At 39.1% G+C, this 14,552-nt stretch overlaps 1 protein-coding gene across 2 annotated transcripts in view; it reads right to left on the bottom strand.

Moving 5' to 3' along the window:
* The window catches only part of CSRP3 (cysteine and glycine rich protein 3), an 18,855-nt gene extending 6,125 nt beyond the window's left edge, over positions 1-12,730 (bottom strand). The window contains exons 1-3 of one of the 2 annotated variants that reach the window (XM_085300912.1): positions 12,624-12,730; positions 6,048-6,179; positions 1,141-1,309 (exon numbers count right to left, since the gene is read on the bottom strand). In XM_085300912.1, the coding sequence (XP_085157038.1) occupies positions 1,141-1,309; positions 6,048-6,159 (281 nt within the window). In that variant the 5' untranslated portion in view covers positions 6,160-6,179; positions 12,624-12,730. The remainder of the gene's footprint in view (positions 1-1,140; positions 1,310-6,047; positions 6,180-12,623) is intronic. The other variant, XM_085300911.1, reaches the window with a different exon arrangement.
* Positions 12,731-14,552: the final 1,822 nt, after the last annotated feature.

The following is a 14,552-nucleotide window of genomic DNA, read 5'->3' as shown; positions in this document are numbered from 1 at the left end:
AAAAAAAAAAACAAAACCAGAAAAAAACAGAAAAAGGGGGAACGCAAACCAAAATCTATGTCCTGGGTAACTGGCTGGGTGCTAGTACTCAACTCACTACTTGCTAGTAGTGAGCAAGTCATGAAAAGAAGCATAAATTTTACATGCTGTTCTTTCTCTGGTCGCTTTGAAGTTTTGGCAGGTGACTGTGGTTCTTAGTTGGCCTACAAAAGGCCTATACTGTGCCAGGGTCAAAAGCATCAGAAAAGTACTGTGCTTTATTTCTGGAATATCAGCCTAAGTCTTGTGTTAGCTGTTAGTCATTCACAGAATGACTTTCRAATTACTGGATTGTTGGACTGCAAGAGGTTATTAAATCTACAGGAGATGATGGTTTCTGATACAGAACTCTGTCCATAATGGATGCATGTCTTGTAAGAGGATACAGTTAAATACATTTCTTTAAGTTTTTATTTCCTGCATAGTATATTTGTTAATTGGCTTCGTTGTGATAATGCCGGAAGAAAGCATTGTTGATCTGGGAACACACTGAGAATCAGTTTAAAAAATTCTGTGAGAAATGTACCGTCAGAGATAATTATGTGCAGCTGAGGCCTTTTGAAGATGGTATCCTATTAGGATTCCTTTGTTCAGAAAGGGCATTCAAGCCATAGGGAGAATTAAGAAACATTTTCTCTATAAAAGGGAGAGTATGTGGTATTGTGATTATTTCTTTAACAGTAAAACAAAAGTGTATTTCAGTCTCTGATAGGTTTAAGGAAGGGAGRGGGGAGAGGAGGAGAAAGATGATTCTCTATAGCTCTAAAGTGAGTGCGATTGGTACCAYTGTGCTGCTAATAGCAAATTAAAATTGCAGTGAATACATAGGTCTGTGGTAACATATAAAGGCTCCTTCTGCAGAATAATTGCCCATTGAAATAGGAAATAATTTATAAAAAAAAAAAAAAAAGGTTTAAAGAGACTGAATGCTATTAAAACTGATAAAATTACTGTGACCATTGAAGAAAAGCTGTAAGAAGGTATACTCTGATACTTATGCTAGATGTTGTTATGGAAACTGAATGAAATATCTAAAATGTCCCACTACACCGCAGGCAGTACCAGAAAAACAGAAGATACTGTCAGTGGGGTTTAACTCACTGTTGCAGATTCAAGCCTAGATGGTCACCGGTATCAGTGCTGAGACATCCTGCCCCTTGTCCAAAGCCGATACCTTTGGGACCGTATTTTCTCCCATAACAAGTTTTGCAGTAGATTTCGGATTCATGAGCTGCTACTGTGGTACTGTCCAGAGCTTTTCTGCAACCCACTAAAAACAAGAAAAGAGGCACATATAAGCATTTGTGTATTCATATTTGAGTTGATATAGCTCACAAAAATGACAGTTAGTAGGAGGAGTTGTTTTTTAAAAAAATGAATGAAGAGGGGTATTAGTGTCTAGTCAGTATAGCATATGAAATGCAACTCTTCTGGGCTGTTGCTGAAATAATAGCTCGTGCACACGCACACATGCATATGATATTGGAAGTATAACTTTTTGTACTTGCCCTCTTATAAGATACAAGTTGTACCTTATTCTCTACACAAAAATCCTTTCTTTATTAGAAGTCCTGAATTTGTTCTAAATGGGACCAATGCAGGTGGGAGGTTGCACATAAGTGGAACACTGCTTTGTAATATACTTTTGATTTATCAGTGTGCTCAAGCTTCTGCTGTTCCACTCTTTTTAATAAGTACAACTATTAACAGTGTTGTACCAATAGTGTGATACTTTGTTCTTAGTGCCAAAATACTGTGTTGTTGATCCTCTGTTAGGCCATGAACAAAATTTTCAAGTGCATAAACATAAGTATTGAAATATCAAAGATAGCGAAAGATCACTGCTTGAAGCTTTAATCCATATGGTACTGACAGAAAGCCTATTAAATAGTCTGCAGTAACATACACTTTAAAAGTGTATAAAATATAAATTAAGTGGTGCATACTTTTTTGTCTAGTCACATTTGTTTGGAGCTTAGTGCAAGGGGACTGATACCTGATAGCCCTACTAGAGCTCTTGCAGGATGACAAGAACATGATTTCAGCAGTGCCAAAAATACAGAGAGAACTCTTCCTAGTCATGTTTGTTACAGAGAAATTCTACACGGCTTAGCTCACTAGGAAAAGTATTGGAGATTTGTKGATACAAAGCGCTAATGGAATGCCGAACATTCATAATGGAATACAAGTTATATCCTCTGTGTCACTCGTTTAAATCTAGCCTCAACTTGACAGAACCAAAAGTTAATGAGTGCTAACAGCTGCTTATTTCTGGTCTCAGTAAGCAAATATCCATGTTTTCAGAAACACATGGCACACCTAGAGCTAATAGGCACTGTGAAAGTCAATCGCATGCTTGGCTGTTCTAATCAAGTGGGCCTGGAAGGTAGATAACCCTCCTCTGACTTCTGAGGTGAAAAATGCGGTGGTTTCTGTTACCTGTCAATCTGAAAGCTGGTGAGCTTTCAGAGACAGAGTTGTGTTACCAGTCCAGTGTGTCTCCTTGCTCCTTATGCTTGGAAACAGAAACAACAAATAAAGCAAACAGTAACTATGCTCTTCACCTGCCTGGTGGACTGAACCTGCTGCTTGGCTTTGGGAACTCACTGTGAGACCCTCTCTAGAGAGGATGAAACTCTGAATGCTATGAGTGCCCAAAGAAGATCAGGGTTTTGTAGTATGCTTAAATTAAGTTTCCAAGCCTTTTACAAGTAGGTCACTGTGTCAAAGGTGGCTGATAGAGGAGAGGAGAAAAAAAAATAAGGAAGAGCTATGCCTTCTCCAATTCCCTTTGAACAAAAGTGTGTACAGCATAGTCGTGCATGGGCTATTGATAACTTGGAAAGTAAAGTTACTTAGCTCCACAAACCTGCGAAATGCCCAASGATTAAAATTGTTCAGAAGGTCAAGCTCTAGAAAAGCTAGTTGAATGTGTGATTAATTCTTTTTCCACATTTATTTTAAATAGCCTGCTGTGACTCTTGATTTAAAAATTCATTGAAGTTAGAGAATTTAAGATTACATTGGAACCTGTATAGCTTTATTTTTGTACTGTACTGTGTGTGTTTGTGTGGGGGAATAATTTACAAATATATATATTTTTTTTAGTTAATAGAAATAAAACAAGGGGCTTCTGTAAGTGTGTTAACCTGATCACTTTGTGCTACATTCTCTTCTGCTTTGAGATAACTGCACTCGCTAAGGGAGTAAAGCGATGATGGAAACTCTAGCAGTAGATAAAGTGTTTCTATTTCTAGCACCATAGGGATAGAGTATCAATTTGCCACAACAGATGGAGCAAAAGCCCTTGAAGTGCTATTGTTGAAATAACTTTGAGACCTGTCATCTGTGAGCAGATACTGTTCACAAGCCAGCGCTAAGAAGTTTCAGGCATGAGATCCTGCCAAATGTCCATCACAGCTGTGTTTTAAGCAAAACCTGACAAGGAAACAAAGTGGGCAAACAGCAGTCTGCACGGAAAGGAAGATTTGTTAGAGAGGACTTCTCTCTCATTGTGTTTTTAGAAAAAACTGTGAAACCAAGATTTATAGTTTGGGCTGATTCTTGCCATGTTAAAGAGTTTGGTTCAAATTGCATATAATTTAGTCCAAATTTAACTTTTTAATCAAAAAATACTGGGTTTTTTGTGCGTCTGGTCAAACATGGTGAAAGCTCAACTAAATTAGTTAACTATGCAGGTAACTGAGATCATGTATGGGGGCAGAGATTGCTTTTCTTGTATTGCAAAACAGATTCCTACAACGGGCTCATTGAAGAGACCATGAACATGATATGTGAAATTGAACCATCTAATTCAGAGCTAATGATCTCTGTTTGTGATGGGAAAAGTAAAACCAATTAACATACCTCTCATATGCCAGCTATGCTGAGATGCATCTTTAACTTTTTACCCTAAACATGCTTGTATTTGAAATATTTCTTTGGTATTCAACCTGTAAAGAATTTGGTTCACATTTATGAGTACAAGGGCTGGGGTGAGGGGCAAGAGCAAATGGATATATGTTGTATGTTGTAATTCATTGTTTTTTTAAAAAAAAAAAAAAAAAAAAAAAAAAAAAAAAAGCTAAGAATGAAGAACATGTTCCAGTATTAGGTGTCTGAGAAACCGCATGGGAGCAAATCATCATTAAGTATACCCTAACAGGCCAGCGTTCTATTTTTATTAAACATTGGAGAATCTGCTTATTTTGTTGCTTCTTCCATGTTGGTTTCTGGCATCTGAAAAAGCACAAGTGTGAGTTGAAACTTTTCTCATGATTAGCACATTCATATCTCTGCCTATGATTTCTCTGCTGACTAATATTAACTGTTGCAGGCAGCACATGGAAGTAATAAGTCTCCAGGTTTTGCGAACCAGATTTTTACTATTCTGTAAGAATTGGATGAAGGTTGTTAATTAAGTTAAAACTTTTTGAGGGAATTCTTTCTTACCCAGTCTTTTAGGACTCATTTGCATGGGACTAGGAAGAAGGTAAAGTGTATCCTTTGTACTGACTCTGCATAGTCTTGTGTTGTCATCTAAACAACTAAAATCAGCGCAAAATGCTTGCAAAACAGAATTCCCTTTCTATTCTTGAAAGGAGAACAAAAAAATAGATTCAATGGTTTCTAAGATGCCATGCTGGTATTCTTACAGCAAAGTTCCTGAATCTCAAGCATTATCTGCAATGCAAAATAAGCTTTTTAACCATCCTCAGTCCTTATCGCATTGTGTACTCTTTCTGCAATGGACAGATAGAACTGAATTGATATCTTTCTCTCTAGTGCTAGCTCATCTGTTGAGACAGCAACAGTTCCTGAAAGCTGTCTGCCAAATGTTGTATGGGTGCATGGAGTAAAAGAATAAGTGAATGGGAATATATGCAAAACAGGGAAGGAGGAGGCTCACGTACCCATGGGGTACTGGTGGAAGATTTTGATGACATATGCAGCGATAATATCTTTCTATTTCCCTGTGTGAAATCAATTAATGTTAGGATTCGTCATAAAATCAATCATCTGCCATGTTATCTTAACAAGACAGGCTTCCTTTTTATGAGCATTATTTATTCAATTCTTCTAGACTGTTTAATTTGAAACAAACCTGTAATGTGCTAAACTGTGGGACAGACGGTAGAATTTCCTGGAGATTAGTCTGGATGTTGTGGTTCTGTGGCATTTTGCTGTCCCTAACAAAATCCATTGAATGTATATATATGAAAAGAGAGGAGCTAGTAGCCTGAGAGACATCTTACTCAGGGGTAAAGGGTTAGAAAACTGGAGCTGAAGAGCTGCTATGAAGTAGCAAACTGGCCTTTCAGAAAACTGGCTGCTACTTCTGAAAATGAATATGGTGATTTTAATTGCTTCAGTTACTAAAAGATCGGGAAACAGGTTTTGTCTTTAGTGGATATTGTCTCTGGGAGTTAACTAGTCAGCTTTCCAGATGAGGATATTTGCTCAACTGCAGTTTGTTTAAATTGAACCTCTTTAGAAAGTCAGTTTTGAGTGAACTAGCTTGTTAAGCCCTTGCTCCCTCCTCTTCCCCCTGCCCCCCGCCCCAGCTGAAAGTTGTGACACTTGGCTTCTCGTGTTAGGAATTTTTTTCTTTGGCTTCTTATGACTCTTAAGGTTTCTGGAGACTGCTGGACCACAGTCAGTCTTACTGTGCTGTACTTAAGTAGGATGATTAACATGTGACTGTCTTCCTCTCTGAGCTTTCCTGGACGTAATGTGTACATACCTCATGAAACTGTTCCTGTGTCAAACTCGGCATGACACTAGGTGTTTCTGCTCTCTTGTGTATTCCTTAGATCCTCAATGGCATTTAAGATCCACTGTAGATGTCCCATGAGCAAATACTTTGAATTCAAGAAACTATTTAGCTTCTTACTTTTTTTTCTGCTTGGAAGCAAAGTAGCCCGGAAGTAAATTTACTAGTTATTAAAACAAGATTTGTACAGAGCTGTGAAATTGCTGTGAAGTTAAAACAGTGTAGCCCAACTTACTGCAGAGGAAGCATGTCTTGTGGAAACTCCTTCCATTGCACTGAATTTCCTCAGCATGGTACACTGTCTTCTCACAGGCGCCGCATTTGGCTCCACCTCCCCAGTTCGGCATCCTTGTATGTGAAGTGTAACCTAGAAAATCAAATTACAGAAGTTAATCCGATAGCAGGAGTGAATTATTTTAAACAGGACAGCTTAATTTTCCATTAGCCAGCTGCTGCTGCAGGGTGGCCCCAAGCCAGGATCCGCTTGTGCGGATTGCACTGCGATACGTGAGGGCTCTCCGGCAGCAGAGAGATGAAGCGCTGGCTGCAAGACCTCTTCTCCTGYGTGTGAGTGGCAGTGCTGAGGAAAGGGGGCTAGAGCCTGCCCTGCTGCCGGAGCTGTGGGGCTCAGCAGACTAATCTAGCAGTGAGGCAACTGCGTGGTGTTTGACGGGGCCCCAGTTTCAATCCTTTGGCCTGTGTGTGACCCTCCTTTGTAAATAAGGATATTCCTCAGTGCTCTGTGTCATGTGATGGTAAAAATGTTAAGTGATTGTGGGGTGTCTCAATAAAAAGGCGACAGGGTCATTCTGACCTCTTCTGGAGAAGCAGTTCTAGGATATGTTTTCCATTGATTTATTTTCACTCCTGCCCTCTCCTGTATCCCAGCTTTTTTCTCCCTAATTTTTGCTTTCATTTGAACTTTCTGGTTTTGTGTTGCGAGGCAAACTCTAATGGAGGCTTATAGCTGCTTTGATACTTTAGTGGAGTTTTAAAAGTAAACCTTTGAGCAGAATTTGGCATTATTTTTTCTATAGAACAATATTCTAAGACTATCTGTCAAGAAACACCCTGTTGGTACTRTTTATACCTATATATATTTCTCTAAAGCAAGTGCTAGTTCATCCTCAGTGGCGTGCATAAAGGCAATTTTCTCTATGAGTGTGATGTCATGTTACACAGTTCACACCTGAAGAATTTCACCCTGATGTTGAAGAAACGTACCATATGATTTCAGAGGACACTTTAACAAAAGCAAGTTGTTGCTTTTCTGAATTTCTTGTAAAACAGCTGCAAAATCTGTGCTACACAACTGTTACAAAACAACAACAGATAATTTCCAAAGGTGCTTAAGGCATGTTTTTCTTTGTTGGTGATTCTTAAAATATAAACATCTGAGGAAAAAGTGAAGAATAGTGCTTGCTATTTCAGTTACTTTTAGTTGAAGTGACTTGCCCAAGGTCACATAAAAGGGTAGTGGCAGAGCCAGGAGCTGAACTCGGGTCACCCGACTGCAGGCTCAGTGCCCTTCCTGATGACCATGCTATCGTGCAGCTGAAACAACCACGATGCTGCTGGTTTGCCCTTCTGTTTTCTTGTTGTTTGAGTCATCATTTCTGGAAAGCCTGGAATGTCACCTTGTCATCTGCACGTCGTATTATCGGGTTGTTCYGAGCTCCTGGCTCGGGCCTTTCTTATCCTTCTTGGAAAGTCAGTCACTTTCTTATTATAGTTCTCTCAAAGCCAGCTTGTCCTGTTTGTATTTGATTAAATTCACTGTGAGATATCCTTAACTAAGGAAAGGATTTTGAAGATTGAATGAAGCCTACTACATGATAATTTATTTCTGGTCTCAGATGAGAGAGAGAGGGAAATTTACCACGGTAGTGGTGTAATATAGCTTTTATTTTAAATGAGTTGAATTTTAGGCTAAGGTTTACGCTGTTTGTACATTAGACACTATTGTCCCTTGTTTGTCATCATCTCAGTGATTTCTGTACTACAGCTGCTGAATTTTAGAAAGAAAGTGAACACTTCCTACATGCCAGCTCTGCAAGCTTAACCTGAAATTGAAACAAGTGCTTTCTCGTCACTAAAACTAAAAATTGAAATGAAAGTCAYCTCTGTCCAGAAAAAAAGAAAATTGGACTGCAGCTTAGGAGTGGGTGCCGATGCTGAAGCAGTAGCACAGAAGATGCGGCAGCAGAGGTGTGTTTTAACAGTCAGCATTTGGTAACAATCCAGATAGCAACATACCCATGATAGCACTCTAGTGATGAGTCTGTCTTTAAGCCCATTTAATCACATAGTCACTCTTGTGACTGTTACCTGCATTAAGACAGCATACCTGTCAACCTGACATGAGATGGAATCTCTCSTTCTCTTTGCAAAGAAACTTTATGCTTAGCTGAACAAGCTCCCCAGCTCAGTCAGTTTAGTCCTCTGCTGTCATAACGCAACCACATCACTGATCTCCTTCAGACCCTGACAGTTCTCTGGGAGGCTGCTGAGGAGAAGCTGCTCTGACACATAGAAAACTGTAATGATGCAGAGATGGAAGAAAACTCAGCTTGCCTCTAACTCTATTTATCTACAATGTAATGACTGAAAAGCAAAACTCTGATGTGCCTGAAGTAAGTAGAAACAATGATTGCGTGCAAGGAACAAAGTATAAAGTTGATCCCTCTTCCTCAGTAAACATTTTACTGAGTAGCATTATTAAAATCCATTTAAAATTTCTTTTCAAGGAGAGATAAAGGTGCAGGAAGAAATCTTTCACTTAGGTAAGATCTTTATGTCTTATTCTGCCTTTTTATATTTTTCTCTTCTGTATTTTTTTGAAACATGTTGGTGTTGGTGCCATTTTTTTCCCTTTCTAAAAATAATTAAAGCAATGCATCAAAACCTTTAAGAGAGGAAAAAGAACAGTGGAAGATGAAAGTCGGTTTTGTGATGCTTTTCTGAAGATTTAAATGGGATGTTTGCACTCCACATGTTCCCCTTGAAGTTGASAGGAAGTCTGACCAACCTCAGCAGAACCACAGTTGGGTCAGGCACCAGCTGGAGTAGCACCTGTAGCCAGCTGCCAGGGAAGTGGCTGGCCTCCAGCCACGGTGGGTGCAGCACTCCTCCAGCAGCTTTAGGTCCCCTCAAGAGTACACCAAGTTTCTCCAAGTCTGGCAGCAGGGTACTTGTTTGAAACTAGCTCTGGTTACATCATTAGCTGAAGGAAAAAAAAATACTAACTCTGAAAAAGTCTGATAATATTTGATAGTGACCCTTGTGCTGTTACAGCCTGTGGTTAGAGCTCTTAAAAGAACTACTGCTCCTGTGGCTAATAATAGTAATGTGACTGGGCATGCATATGCATTTTCCATGTTTTTTGCTATCACCTGATGGGAAGCTGTAGGAGAAAGAAGTCACAGTAAAATGTTCCTGTAAGGATACTGGCCTTACTGGAATGACAACGTAAGCCATGATGTCTGTCCCGGCTGCCTTTGCGGCTGGCTGAATGCTGGGGCAAGTCTGTGGTCTCTGTGCTCTTGCTTTGGTCACCTCTCCAAATAGTTTGGTGATCTAGTGTGAGGTAGAGTGAGACCATTCTGTGTATATTACACATGTGACAGAAAATTTTGAGTATTAGTAATACCAGATGTTGGCATTACTAACTAGCAGTTTATGGTACTGCTGGCTGGAGGAACATTCTTGGTCTTGCTGCAGTAGTGTTCAGCAGCTCATTCTGCTTCATTTCAAAATGCAGCTATTACATGGAGTAGGATTTATATGCATCAGATATGCAGCCAGGGTTACATGATTCACTTTACTGAGAGCTCATAACATTGCTGGATAGCCTAGCCTTGGAGTAAAGAAGCCTTTGAAATGTTTATGCACTCTGCACAGGCAAAAATGTGTTTTACTGGCCTATTAGTTGTGCCATACAAATCAGGATATAAAGCTGTTATATTCACGTAACTGCCACAGAGTTTCTGCATCACTCTAATTAGAGTGTTATTGATAAGAACATAGTCCAAAAATACACATTGGTCTAAATGAGATGCAGTATTGGCTTTACATGGTTTCATAGAGGAGCAGTTTTGAAAGATAGTCTTAGTGCTAGATAGTGCAATGCAGGTGAAAAAGATATTGAAAAAAGTGCTGGTATTTTCTTCCTAAACATTAGGTTTTCCATTCTAAATGCTTATGCATTTGATGGTCTAGCGCTCAAGTCATACATACAGAAAATGCAGAAATCACTTGCTGTTTGGTGGGGAGGGGTATCTCAGACTGCCAAATGTGCTGTGGGGAGGTGTTCAAGCAGATAAACAGAATGGGAAGCGTAGATCTGTATGACCACTGAATCCTGTGACGGTAGAAATGCTGAACCAGAAGGACTCAGATAGATGCACTTTGCATCTCTATTTTTAGTCACAGCTAGTTGTTTAATCTGGAGCCTGTTAAAAGTATGAAAAGATAGATTCCTTATGTAGTAATTGATAATATCAAATTAAACCACTGTAGCTATTGAAAGGGRAATTTCCAAGACTAGATTAGAAATTCTGGTCCCACTAAAGTCTGTGGGAGATGTCAATGCAGACAGGATTTTATTCCTGATTAGATCATCACAGCTTTACTGCTGACCTGTCGTGTGACCATCAGTGACTCACTCGACCTTAGTCTTACTCCTTCACCAGCACCCTAGCGATAGTGATACATAGATTCCTTTAGAGAGAACTTTGAATAGCTTTAAAAGAAGAATTGGAGTGGCATCTGGCTGCACAGACGTGGGGATCTTGCACCATATGCAGTGTCGTGAGGTATCATGTCTAGCCTCCAGCTGTCACTCCAGAGCACCTGGATCTCCCGTAGGTCTTGTGTTATATTTGGTAGAGCCACATGAGTGTCTTGAATATTCTGGGGCATCAGAAATGGCACCAAGAGCAATTGAATCTCATCTGCAGTATTTTTTTTTTTTTTAAGATTATTGCATTTTAGATGTTTCTAGGTTATTTATGTTTTTTCCTATTAGTTTTAGTGTAGTATTAAGTGTGGTATTTCTTACTGGCAAAAGCTGTGTTTGATTTAAAAATAATTTTAACACATTCCTTTTCAATTTAAAAGTATTAGTTAAATACCACTAGAGTTTCTTTCTATTTCTCGCTATGTCATGTTTAATCTTGATGTTTCTGCAGTGCAAAGCACAATTCCTGTCACTGCATCTCAAAAAGCCTGAAGGTGTTTTGGTCAAATCCATTGCAGAAAGCATCATTTCTCAGCAGAATAGTTATTCAATAGAGAAAATGATTGCATGTGAAGAATGATTTCATTTAATGAAAGATACAGCAAGGTTATATATTTAGTGATATTTCTTATATTCAGGTGTATTCAGTGGACTATGGATATAGATAAAAGTTTGGGTTTATGAATTAGTATACTACTTTTGACCTCCAACACCATCTCATGATGGCTGGGATTTTTCCTATATATCTGCCTTAAAGCAATACGTGGAGATCAAGGAATGGGATTTTCCACAGTGACACAGGAAAATAAATACTGATTTTGACTGCCACTGGCCATGCTAAGCCATGCTAGTCCTTTCAAAACAGAAGGTTTTTAAGTGATTTGATAAGAAGCAAGTGAGGGGCAAAGCTACAGTGATAAAAGCTGACGATTCAGAGGCAGGACTTTGAGCTCTTCTGCTGTGTATCCTTCCCAATAGTGCCTTATTTTCTGGCATGGTAATGACTCGTTGCTATTAAAATTTCTTTGGCAAATGCCTTTGCAGAAATTTAAGATGATATCTCCAAAAGATGAGATATGCCAACACTAGAACCAGATACTTGATTCTGACTTAAAACACCCTTCCCACCCCCTGAACACAGAGTTCAGTTTGATTCATGTGGCTGTGGGAAACTGCATCCTGCCATACAAATGACCAGTTCCCTTCCCCAGACCTTGTCCTGTGCTATCAACGTTAACTTTTCCTTCCACAGGGTTCTCCTTTACACCTTTATCCTTGTCCTAAGTCCTCTAGTCCCAAGCAAAACTCTTACGGACTTTAAAACATTACCAGGATGACTGAGATCAGACCCAGAATTATTTTAAGTAAATTCAAGGCTTCATTCTTTTAAATAATTTTAGATAGAAAAATTTTCCAGGTAGGTAATTCTATTTTAGCTGTTTCTTTTCTAAAGACATAGCCAATCATGCTGTCTTTTAATGCTTGAGTGATGAGCATGTGAATTCTATCATCCTGCATTTTTATGTAGTGATTTTCTATGGAGCTAACACTAAAACGTCCTTTTGATTCACTATAAAAGCAATTAGTGGCTGACATTAAATATTTTGAGTGACTTTTTTTTAGTTTTAGAATACTTTTAGCCACTTGATGAGAAATTTTAAAAGCATGTGAATTTGTATACTATAGAAAGCTTTCATATTAAGACAGAATATCTGTGGAAAACGTGATTCTTTGGCTTAGTAACAAAATCTTTAAGAAATTCTGCAATTTCTACATTATCCAGTCTTGCATGTAGTACCAATGCCTGTCTTGTTGATGAGACTCTCCACAGCCCCATTCCTGGAGTGCTAATAGCTACAGAAAAGGCTGAGAAGCCCAGAGGAATCTCTCTCATCAGCTGGCTACTGCAAAACTAAAATACTGCTGTCAGCTCTGCAGGACTCCCACTTCCGTACTCTACCTACACATTTTTCTTAAGCAAGCAGTAAGTTGTTTCCAATAGCTTTTTTTTGCGGGGAAAAAAAATCAAATCTTTATATCAAAGTCTTGCAGAACCCCATATACTGCACTTACCAGAGCAAGTTGATGTTTCTTCCTATTTTCTTTGGCCTCTGGCAGAATTTAACTGGAAGGGTTCCTGCACTCTTTAAATGCAGCAGCCACCAATGTTGGCCCTATAAGCTGGGAGGGGAGGGGAGTGAGAGAGGGCTTCAGGGATCTGAGCAATGCCAGTGCTATCATTGAGCCAAAAATAACATCTGACAAAAGCCTGGCATTTTGTTCCCTTATGTCCACTCATGAGTAGGTGGACAACAACGCAGCCCCTCCGATTACACCTAAAAGCATTCTTAAATGCACTCTAATAGGTCATAAATAAATGTTGACGTTTTGTAGTTGCAATTAAATTGCTTAAACGTGAATCATAAAATAATGGTTCCTGAAATGAGGATTTAGTTGTAAATGATCACATTGCCAAAAATAATTGAACAAAATAATTATAAAAATAATCAACAACCAGTATAAAAATAATCAGCCACTCTGGGACTCAACAGTCCTAAACCAAATAGAATTTCTTTTAGCTGAGTAGTTCCTAACTTGATAGCTACAAATGGTTTATATCTGCTAAAAGTTTTAGAGTATGGGGACTTATAATTGTCACTGTAATTTTAAAATTTGTACTTTTTTTAAGCAATAAGAGTGGTAGCTAATATGTGTAGAGTTTAGCACATTTAATCGTTGCATCTATAAGTAATTACCAAACCTCGCTGAGTCCCTTGGAAATGCTTGATATTGCAGCTATTTTGGAGATGGGGAGACTAAAGTGTAAAGAGCTTAAAGTTCGTTTCTTTACATAGCTTCTTTTTCTTTTCTTTTTTCTTTCTTTCTTTTATTTTTTTAAGTGCTTTACAGATTTAAAGGGTACTTCTTATTTTGAAGGGATTTCTGACTTTAGAAACTTCATTCTTGGATTTTGTGATGGGTGAAGGCCGAGCACTTAGGAGTTAAAAAATGAAGGCTGATAATGAAGGTCTCAACTCTGGGACTTTCATGGGAGTATAAGGAAATTAGATGCTAAATCTATGTGAAAATTCAGGATTTTAGAGGCTTGTTCTCTGAGGCTAATTTCAAATTTCAGTCTTAGGAACCTAACATCTCTTGACTTTAGAGTGCAGCAACAGTTTTTGATGTAAGGTTTGGGGCCTAATTTTTCCTGAGCAGAAGAGTCTTGGACCCCATTTCTTCTCATTCATTCTGCCTTGGACAGTTCATGGAACTCTCTTGCTTATGTTAAATAAGGCTAAATGGTGCGGTGGCACCTGCAGATGTGCCTGGGATCAACATCTCCTGTACGATGGTTGTGAGAAAGGACTGGGGTATGACTGAGCTCACTCAGCTACAGGAGAGCACTGCCAGGTTGAGAAGCACTTGCTGTTTGTGCCCCTGGTCAGTTGGAAGTTGGGAGCCCAGAGGTTCTCGAGAGTTGAGGCTTCATTGATCTTTGCTCTTGTCATCAGCTGGGCTGGTTAGAACACGTAGCTGGATGGATTTTCACCCTAAGCAAATGCAGGGAAATCTGTGAGAAAGATTTGGTTTTTTTCCCCAAAACTTCAGTACTTGTTTGCCTTTTGTTGGAGAAGTGAAGAGGTAAGGGCAGGGTACAGCCTTTACATTCATGTTGCTGGCTGTGGCTTCATATATGTGCTACTGTGCAATGTCAGATATTGTATCCGTCTCTATAACGAAAGGAATCTTGAAATTGGAGAAACAGACTTGAAATATGCAACTGGAGTGCACAGATGCGTTAATTTTCATATTGCTGGTGGTGCACTGTTTTCTGTAAATCAAGGGTAGGGATTAAAAGCACTTTTTCGGAGAACTGGAACACAGCATATCAAGAATGAAGCTAGCCTGAAGATCAGAGGAATTTCCCTGGAGTTTGGCAACAGAGTAAATCAAGTAGTCAGGTCACGTTTAAGAGCAGGTTAGACAGGTGGGAGGAGC

This window comes from Rhea americana, unplaced genomic scaffold (assembly GCF_003343005.1).
Source record: "Rhea americana isolate MKP2758 unplaced genomic scaffold, rheAme1 scaffold_17, whole genome shotgun sequence".
Taxonomy (NCBI): Eukaryota; Metazoa; Chordata; class Aves; order Rheiformes; family Rheidae; genus Rhea; species Rhea americana.
Note: the sequence above shows the minus strand (reverse complement) of the source record. Positions and strands in the feature narration are given on the sequence as shown.